The sequence below is a fragment of the Elgaria multicarinata genome, chromosome 4 (genome assembly GCF_023053635.1).
Source record: "Elgaria multicarinata webbii isolate HBS135686 ecotype San Diego chromosome 4, rElgMul1.1.pri, whole genome shotgun sequence".
Lineage (NCBI taxonomy): Eukaryota > Metazoa > Chordata > Lepidosauria > Squamata > Anguidae > Elgaria > Elgaria multicarinata.
Genome location: NC_086174.1, coordinates 62,153,390 through 62,166,290, shown reverse-complemented (window position 1 = coordinate 62,166,290; position 12,901 = coordinate 62,153,390). Strand labels below are relative to the sequence as shown.

General features: G+C 43.5%; 1 protein-coding gene across 5 annotated transcripts in view; it reads left to right on the top strand.

Annotated features, from left to right (window-relative positions):
• The window catches only part of FAM120B (family with sequence similarity 120 member B), a 40,324-nt gene that overhangs the window by 24,499 nt on the left and 2,924 nt on the right, over window positions 1-12,901 (top strand). For all 5 annotated transcript variants that reach the window (XM_063124415.1, XM_063124416.1, XM_063124418.1 and 2 more), the window contains 3 exons: window positions 7,454-7,660; window positions 9,249-9,357; window positions 10,226-10,369. In XM_063124415.1, the coding sequence (XP_062980485.1) occupies window positions 7,454-7,660; window positions 9,249-9,357; window positions 10,226-10,369 (460 nt within the window). The remainder of the gene's footprint in view (window positions 1-7,453; window positions 7,661-9,248; window positions 9,358-10,225; window positions 10,370-12,901) is intronic.

Genomic DNA, 12,901 nt, shown 5'->3' with positions numbered 1-12,901 from the left:
CCACGATTTGCCACAGTGATATCCAAGCCAGTTCTGTATCTAACAGCGACATCTTTTCTCTATCGTCATTTTAAATCTAGAGTAGGCACAGGCCCCCACAGATCCAGGCCTAGTTGAAGGGCGGGGGCTTTTAAGATCTGCATCGCACCCCCTCCGATGCCTACTCTAGAATAAAATTGAACATAATACATAGTTGCTAGACACCAATTTAAAGCAATGTTTGTTTTGGCCCTATGTCCATGTTTTAAAGAACAGTCGAACAAGTGGGGAGGGAGAAGGTTTTCTCAGTCTCTCATAATACTATTAGTCAGAGGCCCCTTTCAGACAACACACTAAACCATGCTGCTTAACCACAAAATGGCTAATGGAAAGCATTGGAATCCATTGTCATCTAATGAAACTGAATGGTGGGAGATTCAGGGAAGACAAAAAGAAGTCCTTTTTCATGTAATGTATCATTAAACTGTGGAATTCTCTTTCACGAGGTGTAGTGAGGGCCACCAACTTGGATGGCTTTTAAAGGGAATTAGACACGTTTGTGGAGGATAAAGCTATCCGTGGCTACTAATCATGGCAGCTACATGTCACCTTCGTGGTCAGAGGCAGCATGCTGCTGGGGAACTGCAATAGGAAAGGGCTATCGCTCTCACTTATGTCCTGCTCGTGGGCTTCTCAGAGGCATCTGATTGGCTATTCTAGGACACAGGATGCTTGACTAGATGGGCTTTTGGTCTTCTAATGTCATAAGAACATAGGAAGAGCCCTGCTGGATCAGACCAAGGCTCCATCGTCCAGCATTCTGTTCACACAGTGGCCAACCAGCTGTCAGTCAAGGAAACCCACAAGCAGGATATGAGTGCCACAGCACCCTCCTGCCCATGTTCCCCAGCAACTGGTGTACATAGGCATCCGGCCTCTGGTACTGATAACGCCGCATCTTTCAAGCAGCAGTACTCTTTCCATCATGCCTCCCCTCACCCCGTGTGCTGCACAGCAAACTACTTTTAAAACAGAAGAGTTTCAAAAGCAGTTTCTGTTATTACACAAGAGTTGCTGTTTCAAATAAACAAATAAATAAGAACTGGGCATTTATAAAAACTTGAACACACTGAAAGCGTCTCTTTTGGATCCTAGCCTGTATTTTCTTTCTTCTCCTATACAAGTGATGTTTTTGAATGAAGATGACAGCAGTCAGTACTATTGGGAATGCAAGTGAGATGCGAAGCAGTAGGCATTTTACAGTGCAACCCTAGGCACATCTACTACACAGAAGTAAGCCCCATTGAGCTCAGTTGGGCTTACACCTAGGTGTATAGGATTACAGCAATAAAGCTGCAATCCTGAGCGCATTTACCAGGGAATAAACCCCTTTGAGCTCAGTGAGACTTAGAGCATCATCAGATGGGGGAAAATTGCATTTCCTTCTGTCCTATTATACTTCCTCTTTCTTCACACGGGAAGAAAGAGGAAGTAAACAATGACCAAGTGGCCCATTCAGTGGCTGTTCTGTTTCCCTAAAAAAACGGATTTAAAGGGGTCTATTTTGTGATGGAAAGAAGGCAAGAAGGAGCAGGAGACACATGGGAGGTCAAAAGGACCCGCGAGCATCCGTAAGGTGGGAGTAATGAGCATGCAATAAAACACTCTTCTGATGACGCTCTTACTTACTCTAAGTAAACATGCTTAGAATGGCCCTGCAAAACAGTGTTTAAAATGATAGGAGCCTGTCTGTTTCAGATTTTCCTTTTGTCAAATTCTATCGAGAAATTATGGGGAGTGGGAACTTCAGCGAGCTACAATATAAAACACTGATGGAGAAAACTAGCGACTCAGAGTAGCTAGCATTCCCTGTTAAATATGATCTTACCCTCTGATGTGATCAGGGCTTGGTAACAGAGAGTCTGAAAAGGCTTCTTTCTTCAGGCTAATCTGAAAAAGATTGCGGGAAGAGAGAAGGGACCGTGTTTACCTGGTTAACTTGTAGCTGTTTTAAGAGGTGACCTAGGCTCTGAAGTGACAGCTGTTGCCAAGACTGGGGTGTGGCACGTGGTGGCCGGGAGCCTGCAACAAGTAAGGCATGCAGTGTGCACGCACCTGCCTGTGTCATCTGGTCTTGCTCCCCTCTGCACCTGTCTGCTGCTGGCCCTTAGTTGCGCAAGAACAGGAATGCAAGTTTTCACATCTGCCTCGGCTTCAGGGGAAAGGCTAGCAGTGACACTGAGAAGAATCAAGTGTATGGGTAGCAACTTCTGACTCCTTTGAGCTTTTCTACATGAGACATTTATTGCGCACTCATCATTTCCTACTCGCAGTTGTTTAGAGGTTCTTTAGACAACATCATGACCCTCCTGTTTCACTTCTGTTTTTAAACAGCACTTTTGGTGAGTTTTTTTTTTTTAAGAGCAGGGAAAATGTGGTAATATTTGTGAAAGCTAACCCCCCCACACACACGTTTTTTCCGTTTGTATAATTGCACTATTCCAGTATATCAGAGTGCCAATTAGAGGTTGTGTAAAAGAAAAGCAGGAAAGGAAATGCCTTTTTGTAGTACTCAGACCTCAATTCTGTGATGAAACTGAAAGTTAGATATAGCAGATTAACAGCTCATCTTTAGAAAAGCTCTTTGTTTATTTTAAAAGTTTCTGTGCCACTCTTCAAAGTAAATATTCTCTGGTCAGCTTACACAGTAAAAAAATAACAATTTTAAATAAAGTATTTAAAATAAATAAGTAAATCATAGACCCAAAGCAGAGAGGAGCAACATGTGCCCTCACCCAGCCTCTGCCAAGTGTCAGCTATAGACTAATGGCCATGAAGTGGAAGAGACGTCCCTCAGCACCCCTTTCTGAGACCACTCTTTCAGTCATGCCTCCTAAATCCAGCTTCGGTAAGCAATCCAGAAGGATACCATAGTTGAGGGTATCGAAATCCACTCAGAGGTCTAGAAGAACTCTCCATAGCTATTCCTTGACATAAGTCATCAACCAGGATGACAATGTCTGATCCTCAGAGTGCACATGGAAAGGTGGCTTTCAGCCCATACTGGTAATAAACTAGCCCACATGGCTGGTGATGTCACCTGAATAGTTGGCTTCCTCCTTTTCCCAAGGGAAATGGGGTGGGGGAAAACATCTTTTCCAGGTACAGATCTCACATTCCCTTCTACTCACTACACCGTGTCAAAACAGGAGTGCAGGAAACTGTTCTGTGGGTGTTCCTCCAAATGAATCCCTTTGAACTTTGGAAGTGAATTTAACTGGTTTGGGTTTGATTAATAAACATGGGCTCTATTTGTAGTGAGTTTCTTGCTCTGTTTTGATGTTCAGGTTCTTTTCAGTAGGACACAGAAATGTAAAGTGATATTGCGATCTTTGTTTAGGCTCACTCCAGAGCCTTGGCTTACAGTAAATATGAGTTTTGTTCAACCAAAGTATCACTTTACACAAATCTGCCTGTGAAGCACAGCAAATAAACCTTTCAGAGCATATAAACCCCAAACTGCTGATTTGTTTACTGTTAAATATTTACCATGAAGCATTAGGGACATTTAAGAACTGGTTATTCTAGTTTTGTTCTTCAAACAGATGCTGTAGTTGGTATGTTCTTCCTTCTTTTCAACCACATTGCCTTTGCTCCTACCTTGACTAAGCAGGAAGGACTTAGCTTAAGCTTTAGCCTTTATCTTTTTTCTTTTTTCAAGAATACATATCTAGAGTGTTTTCAAAATAAATGACATTTTACATTCCAGGTAGCCAAAAAGGTGGGTAGAACTATCATCGCTCCACAGACTCTAATTAATGCCAACAGAAGTTGATTGGGGCCAACTGAATTTTCCACCTTGCTGAGGTTGAATTTTGACTAAAGTTGCATCTACATGCTGCAATTTTCCAATGACCAGGGCAACTGGTGGCATCTTTCGTAAAGTTTGGCTTCAAAGAGAGGAAGTATTAGAAAGACTTGTTAAATCATACATATAGAAATACAGGTGGAAGCTCCCGATGAAGGAAGAGCAATTCTGAAACGCGTTGGGATTAATAAAATATTTTTAGACATTCTGAGAATGTTTTCTTCCCTGTTTTTGCACGACACTCAGTGCCTTTCCCTCTTGCTGGCTTGTATCTCTAATAAAGATACACTAGGAAGAAAGTAGTTCATTTTAAACATTATTGGTCCTTCACCATTTATCTACAAATACCACCCCCTCCGCCGTTATTTATGTCCACTTTCAAAGAAGGCATTTGTCCTGGAATCTCCGTGCCTCAAACATTTTTTTTTTTGTGACAAGTTTCCAAATGGAATATCTTCCATTTGTAACCCTCCCATGTTTCCCCAGCACATTGTCAGTCTTTTCCTTTAAATAAAATTTCCATCAATAGCACAATCCTATGCTGGGAGTTGTGGGACTTTTTCTGCCTAAACATGGATAGGATTTCACCCTAAAGAGGACAGTGTCTTTGACAGGTAGAGCTAGGAGCCCTCTGTCTAGAAGCACCTGTTGAGTTATGGCTTTAGAAGCTGTTTAGTTATTGCACAGACTGGGTTTCTGGCATATAACCTTTTGTGTTAAGTCTCTGTCTGGGCCCTACAGAGACTAGCAGAGATTACAGCGGTTCTCAGCCAAGTCAGCAAAGACGTGAATTAAGACAGAGATTTATGTAGGTTAAAACAAACCTTTTTACTGGCAAATAAATATATAATTTAGTTATGGCAGTACAGATACAAATACTTACAAACGGTCAGTCAATACAGCTCACATGAGGGACATGGAAGTTAAACAGGAACTTGAAAATACATTTACTTTTATAGACAACCTGTACAATGATGTAACTCCTTGCAACCCTTAATTGAAGACAATCAGTTAGACAATTATTCAATTATGACACTCAATGTCCAGGTGTAGAGTTGACCTTTAAGTTTCTGCTGAGTCTTCTGTTCCTCCAGTTCCTCAGCAATTAACAAATCAATGGAAAACATAACCAGGATCCATTCCAGGATCCAACAGCACCCTAGGTCTTAAGTAACCAAGCTGCTCAAAGCAGATGAACAGTGCCCCTCAGGGAATTTAAAACTGCCAGCTACCACCATATTTTTGCCTAAACATACTGTCCATTGATGAGAAATACTCTTACTAAATCCAGCCCACTCTGTCTATGACAATCCCATGTGTATCTTGCTCTTGCTCCAAGGTGCTCAGGGTGGCATAATAGCATAAATAAATTTCTTCTTCATGACAATCGTACAAGATAGACTAAGAGCTCCATCACACAACGTCATCCTAGTGCCGTGCTGTAAACCCGCAAACCAGGCATGACAAGAGTGCGATAAAACGCTGGTGTGAAGGAATCCGTAGGTTGAGAGGCAACAACTGACCCAAAGCCACCTAGTTAATTTCCTAGCGAAGCAGGGGTATGAGGCCAGAACTGCTTGTCTCGTGCTTCCAAATTCCTCTGGCTGCAAAGTCACAAAAGGTATAGAAGAAGCAGAGACTGCTATTTTTGCCCAGCAGCAAGTTAAAATGTAATTGTATACATTTCAAACTAGGCTTCTATGATCCCATCAGCCTCTGAACATGCATGTACACAAAGAAAAAAGAGCTGTTTTGTGTGGTGCAGGGTGGGCGGGGGGGAGGTAAATGATGGTGCGCTTCTCTGAATCACAGATGGTATGACATGGCAAGTTGAGTTTTAAGTCCTTGAGTAGGAAAAAAAATGAATAAAGTTCCTTCAACAAAAGCAACTGGGTTGTCTTGGCTGTACCAAACAAACAAACAAATTAAAAGAAAGACCAGAAGCAACACTTGAGTGATATCTGCACTGCTGGTGTGGTCCCTAAAATTAATGGACCTGTCTGTCATTAGTAATCAAGTCATCCATCAAAGACAAAATGCACACACCTCACAGCAAGAGCTGCCAGGTGGGACCATCTCCTAGCTCTCATCCTGCCATGGGCAGAGGGTTTGGCCACGGCTTGGCATTGCTGGAAGGCGTTCAGGCAAAAGCAGCTTGCGGATAGGTAGTAGCACCCCTCCTGCTTCGCCATCACCACCGCACCCCCTCCCCACCGCCCCAGTTCTTTGATTTCTTATCGGTGCTCCTGGGAGGTGGCTGCAGCTGGCACAGCCTCTTTGCCATTCAGGTAGCCCCACACTGGACATGTTCTCAATGTTGCACGTGTTTGGTACGGCCGGGAGGGTAAACTAGCAGCAGGTCCATAGCCCTGGGGGGAGGGGGCAGCTGTGAGGACCCCGTGATATTCCAAGATTTGTTTTCCTTCCCTGCATTTTCAGCTCGTGTCCCCCCCACCCCCCGTGCTTTTTAAAATAAGTCTTTATAGCTTTTTATTTGTGGAGACATAAAGGAAAATGCGCAGGCATTATTCCACCCAATAGTTCAGTAAGTTGAAAAGTCCCTGCCTTCCAACACACGTTTGGCTTAGATTGTTATTGGTTTTAGAAAATCAGGCCTGTTACAGGTTTATGATTCATTATTATATGCTATTGTGAAATTTTGTAATTAAAGTTCCTGTTCAGTTATCCATCTTTAACTTTGTTTTCGGAAGTGCAATTTTTTAAAGGAACATTTTGTGTCCTGCTGCCAGTTTACCCTCCAAAAATTTCACGTTGTTGTCGTTGTCTAGTGGCTTTGTAATTCTGTGTGATACATTCAAACTGTACTTTTCCTTTTCTCCGTAGGAATTAGATGCATTTCTCCTCTGCCTTTTTCTGTATAGCAGGGGTGTTGAACCTTTCAGCCTGAGGGCCGGATTCAGTTTTGGAGAAGCTCTCAGGGCCCACAATTCCAGTGGTGGGTAGCAGGGCCTGTGCTGCCATTAGGCAGCCACCTAGGGCGCAGACCTCAGAGGGGTGCAGTACTGCCCTTTAAGGGTCACAGTTTTATACAAATTAGCTGTTTTAAGAAAAAACATTATACAAGGAAAATATAATAATTCAGAAACTCTTCTTGAACAGCTGATCGAAGTTGGCAATTATTTTTTGGGGGGTGCAAATAGCTCGCCTTGCCTAAGGTGCGTAATAGTCTGGCACCAGCCCTGGTGGGCGGGGCCAAAGATCAAGGGAGCAAGGCCAAAGCAGCAAGGGCAAGATTACAAAAAAAATCCAGCATGTTGCAATTTAAAGCTCTTACTGGCAGTAACTTAACCTTAAGAGTTCAACCTTTTAGAATGGGGGTGGGGTGGAGGTCTGCACAAAAGCAGGGAAAACACCAAATGGTCAGTCAGTAAGAGGTAGGGGTAGGAGAAGGGGGCATGGCCAGATTGGAAGCCCAGGCAGGCCAGATTTGGGTTGTGGGCCTAAGATTCTCCAGCTCTGCTATATACGGCAGCAGTGGTAGCTACAGGATTCTTGCATGGTAGAGGAAGCCAGCAACACAGATGACTACATTCCTTCCAGCCAGATGATCACATTGCACTTCTTCTTTTTAAAAAATTCTAACAGCTGGCCCAGGTGGATGCAAGAGCTGTACAGCTTGGTTCTCTGTTCATCCGGGGCCTGGGTGTGCTGGTTATGGCCAACAGTGCCTGTGGCTTCCCCTTTAGAATGGACGATTTAATGCCGTGGCGTATATTCGACGGGAAACTTTTTCACGAGAAATATGAGCAGGCCCACAGAGGATGCCCTTTACATGAGCTTTTGGAAGGCAATGTAAGTACATATGTTTGTTTGGGGGTGGGGATAGGGGGAACCTTTTGTATTTTGGGAACGCCAACCCTCTTTTCTTTAAACTAAAAACTATTTTTTTAAACAAACAAAACCCTATACATAATATCCAAGGGGGCCGTTGCACCAGCTTACCTTTGCAATAGAGGTTGCTTACGCTAGCACTACATCAATTGCATAAGCACAGCAGGCCCATTGGGTGCTGCCCAAAATCTTATTTGGTCATACTTAACCTGTGCAGTCTCTTACATTTTCCTGTCTCTTCATTTTACTGCAGCAAAAAACGCACTACCGTGTCAAATTATTGGTTTCCATTGCTGCAGCAGTAATAAATGGAAGTGTAGATATGGTTGTCTGCTTGATAATATAAAGAAGCATTACCAAAAGAATTCAATAATTTCTTAAGTTAAAATCATTGCTTGCTGATTTATGTTCAAACTACTAGTAGAAGGATGTACAGGGACTTTCATTATCACATCTTGCATTAAAGGCTTTTATTTGTTGTAGTGGAAGTTTTATTTTGATGAAAACTATTTTTCATCAAAAACTAGTGACTTGTTTCAAGCTCTTTTGCCTTTCTCTAATGAAATGTATACTGCTTGGTTAATCTGGAGATACAGTGTTGGCTCCAGATTTAATTATGCTTAGAGTAGACCCATTGAAATCAGTGGCACTTAAGACAGTTGTGACTAACTTTTCCCAGTGGTTTCAGTGGGTCTGTTTTAAGCATGATTAACTCTGGATTCATGCCACTGTTGGGAGCCATGTCACTCATGTCTCCCCATATCTCTGTTAGCCAGCTGGCCTAACTGGAAGTAAACAGTACTATACTAGATGTGACATGCAGCCATGGATCCACAGATATCCCATTGATGAACTATGTTAGAAAAAGCATATATAGTCCATAAAGTAGGATCTGAATAAAATCTCTGGGAAGCTGGTGTCAAGATGAATTTCAATGTTGAACCTACTTCCTTTGGCAACTGGCTGGCTACCATGGGAACAGAGTATTGGATGTAGATAGGCCTTCGGTCTGATCCCGTATGACTTCTTATGTTCTTAGTTGTATCTGAAATAAGATCTCAATTACAAAAGCTGAAGCTATGATAAATTAGCCTTTAAGATGCCAGAGGACAATATGGCTGCATTTGCACATAACGCTAAACTATAATTCAGTGTCACATACACAAACCTCACACTCATGCACTCCCTGTTCCCCCTCTACCTCTGGCACAACCGTACGGAGATCAGAAGCTTTTGCTTCCAGTTTCAGCTAACCATGGTTACTGGTGAAGAGGCCATAGTTTGTGAAGCCATGGCCAAGTACTGTGACCAAAAATTCCATTGCTCCTCCCCTTGTGCACTATGAAAAATGGGAGTGTTGAGCAGCTCTAGTCTAAACTTTGGTTTGTCTGTGTATTTGGAAGCTGAAACCATGGACTGAGTTCTAAACTATGGTTACTGTGCATCATACTTTGGTGTGATGTCTCAGCTGAACCTGTTAGGCATTTCAGTGCAGCTTGTCTCAAAAAGAGAGAATTTGGCACAATTACCATTGTTTTGCTCTCTACAGGAATCTTGGCTTACAAGGTTTCAGAATCTCATGTCCCTTATTTGCAAAGCATGCTCTGCAAAAGGTAGAAAAATCCAGAGCAGACAGCGACTGAACAGCTTTGGGACAGGTAAGTGTCATGTGAGTGCTTCTGTAAATCCATTGCAATGACAATATTTGGCACCCCTCAGCAGGAATAAAATGGCCCCCGATACTTTACCAAAACAAGTGAGTGCAACAGAGATGTTGCTGGGTTAAAAACAACTATTTGTAATAAAAGCTTGCCAATTTCACAGTTCAGATTTTAAAAGAACCTGTTGCAGCTACGTAAACTGTGTTCGTACAAAAAATAAACTGGTGCTAAGGGCCACATTGTTGTTGATGCATTTCGTATGTAAATAGTATTCTATGTCATAACTTGCAAGTGTCTGGGGTGTACATGGGAAGCCTTGATTAGCAATTCATGAGGCAAAATAGACGTGTTTGTATCCTTCATTTGGGATCATATACATATAAGGTGTGCATGATTTTTTACATGTAAATGCTGTTTGTGTGGGAAACTCATCAAATGTGAAGCTATTCAAAGCATGCCCACAATAAACACCATGTTCATTGCTTCTACACTTTAAAAAGTGTAAGTAGTTGTATGCCTCCATATTTTTCCAGTTTTGGTAGTAGAACACCTGCTTTGCATGCCAAAGGTCCCAGGTTCGATCCCCAGCATCTCCAGGAAGGGCTGGGAAAAACGTCTGCTTCTAATCCCAGATTGCTGCTGCCAGTTAGGGTCGACAATACTGGGCTAGATGGACCAATGGTCTGACTCAGTGAACAGCTTCCCATGTTCCTAGAACAGCAACAGTTTTGTCAGGTGAAACTTCAAACGAATTTCTCTATAAATAGTTTTGATTGTTTTAAAATTGCAGAATGAGAAGATTTGGAATGCTTTTGGTTAGTGCGCTATCAGAGCCAAGTGAAATAAATGGTTTGCTTTTTTCCAGAGGGACGAGGAAGATGCGGAGGTTCTTGCTTTCAGAACCCAAGCAGAATTCAGCCACGTCCTTATCCTTACCATCATCAGAACAGGGAATGCCTTGGGAGAAGCTCTCAGCCACCTGGTTATTCATCTGAATCCCAGCCTCCAGGTAGAAAGAACATGTTTTTTAGATGAGCAATTGGCTACAATCTCGAAATTACTTTACTTGCAAAATTCTTTTTTCACTGTTGTTTTGGGGCGTTGTTGTTTTTAACACAAAGCATGAATTACTTAAGGGAATGGCGGCTTTGTGCTAAGGAAAGTGGAGCAACTAATTTTTGCTGATAATGGGTTGAATCAGGACCTGCCTTCTACGAGAGGAAGAGTTCTGCTCTCAGAGAGTCCCTCTGCCCAGTTTGTGGGGGTCTCCCCAGTAGACCCATTGAAATCAATGGGAGGTATGACTAATGTAAGTCCCATTGTTTACAATGGTTCTGTCTGCCCTAACTATGACTCAGTCTGGATCCAGCCCAATGACATTTTCTAATAATGGCAGAAATAGGTAATCACAGCAAAATAGAATACATCCTTCTATTCTAAATTTCTCTATGCACATTTTTACTGCTTCAGCAGAAGATTTATGTATTGGTTTTGAAGGAATTTCACTGGTGGCCCACCAATTGCCTATTTATACTCTGCGTTTCTACCAAAAAATGGCACTCAAGGCAGCATTCAAAAACAATTAAAATTAATTAAAATAATACATTAAAATACAATAAAAACATAACCATTACAGAAAGGAAAATAGTAATGAAAACAGAATCCAAGAGACCTGCTTAAAAGCTAAAGGCCTTTTTAAATTAAGCAGTTTTTGTCCACCAGCAGAAAAACAACAGAGAGGTAGGAAACTAAGGCTGTGTCTACACCAATCTGAGAGTCCGGGCTGGTCATGGCTGAGTCCCTGTGCGTCCAAATGACGCACAGGAACTCCCAGGGGCAGTGGGGGGATGCCCATTGGTTTTACCAGGGATAAAGAAACCCAATTCTTCCCACGGCCTCAGGATCGTCCCAAGACTGCGGGAGGTGTGGGCACCCATCCCGCCTGGTGCCACACTTACTTGCAAGTGAGCATGGCACCAGAGATAGGCACGGAGTCATGCAGCACGGCTCTGTGCCCATCAGAGGAGGGAGTGGCAGTCATTTCACCACCCCTAGGGTGGCGGGTGGGGTGGGGTTGGGGGGGCAGTTTTGTGTTGTTGTTTTAAACCACTCACTTTTTCGCTGGAGCAGGGCCTCACTCTTGCGCAACCAGCTCCACTTACGGGGTGGGTGGGATGGCAGCTGTGACGTGGTTCTTTCCTCCCAGCACATCATGCGTCACGTGTGCACCCTGGGGGAGAATCTTGTGATCAGGATCTTGTGAGAGCCTCCCTCCCAGAAGGCTGGGAGGTGTAGAAAGGGTCTAAGTCTCTTGGAAGGAAGTTCCACAGCCTGGGAGCTGCCACTGGAAAGGCCCTCACTCGGGTCACCACCAAACACATCTCTGAATGCTGCGGCCTCAAAAGGAGGGTCTCTTCAGAAGACCCTAAGAATCAGGCAGGCTCATATAGGCGAAGGTGTTTTTTTCAGGTTGCCTGGTCTCAAGCCATATAGGGCTTTATAGGTCATGAGAGCACTTTGAGTTCTGCCGGATACAGACCACTCCCCAGTGAAGCTGTTGTTGTAACAAGGGAGCGGCGTGCTCCCTATAACCAGCCCCAGCCAAGTCTGGCCGCTGCATTCTGGACCATCTCTAGTTTCAGATTCTGATTCATCCTCCTGTTCCGTAAACCATGATTCGGCTTTTGTGCAAGTTCCCTTTGTAATTATTCTTGGACATATTTGAAAGCGAGCTTACAATTGCAGCAAAGGCCTTTCCTCTTTCCAGCCTGAGTTTTATTCAGGGTTTGAGTGTGACAATTAAAATATCACACTTAATTGTCTGTAATTTCCCTCCATCTCACCAGCGCAGTTTGGCAGCCCTATATTAGCCCTCTTGTCAGCATCGAGCTGAGAGCACCTGTTAATTTATCCACTGCAACAAGAAAACTTTCATTTGCCATTTTAAACAACTGCTTCTCAAACCAAGTCTTCTGTCTCTGTGCGTGGCCAGTTTGGGGGTAATTTAGAAAGACTGTAACAGCACAGAGTACAGAACTTGGCCAAGCTGTCTCACAACGTAGGTGAAGAGGCCTGCACAAGCTGCCCTCGTGTATCAGCTCTGGTAGCCTGAGAAGAAAGGAGGCTGAGCCGCTTCTGCCCTTTCTGGAGACCTGCATGTGGCTGGTCCGCTTTGTTCATCCCTTCCCATCCTTGTCCCCTCATAGGAAGAAGTGATGGACACGAGCAACTAGATGAGAATTCAAATGAAACACAACCCTTTCTCGCAGCATTCAATGCCCAGAAAGGAAGGAAGTAGTGCAGCTTGAATTCCCTCAGAGTATCAGGAGTTTCCCCTCTTGGCTGGAATCCTCTGCAACAGTTAATAAAGGAGATGGGACTTGATCCTTTAAACCGTACCACTCCCGTCTTAGGAGGCAGGCACTATGGGAGGGAGGGATGCATTCTTCCTCAGGTCCAACAGACACAAACAAATACTCCTCTCAAGTAGGGACTTCATTCTGCCATATGGTTGGGCCGGCCCTGAAACGTAACAGTTGAA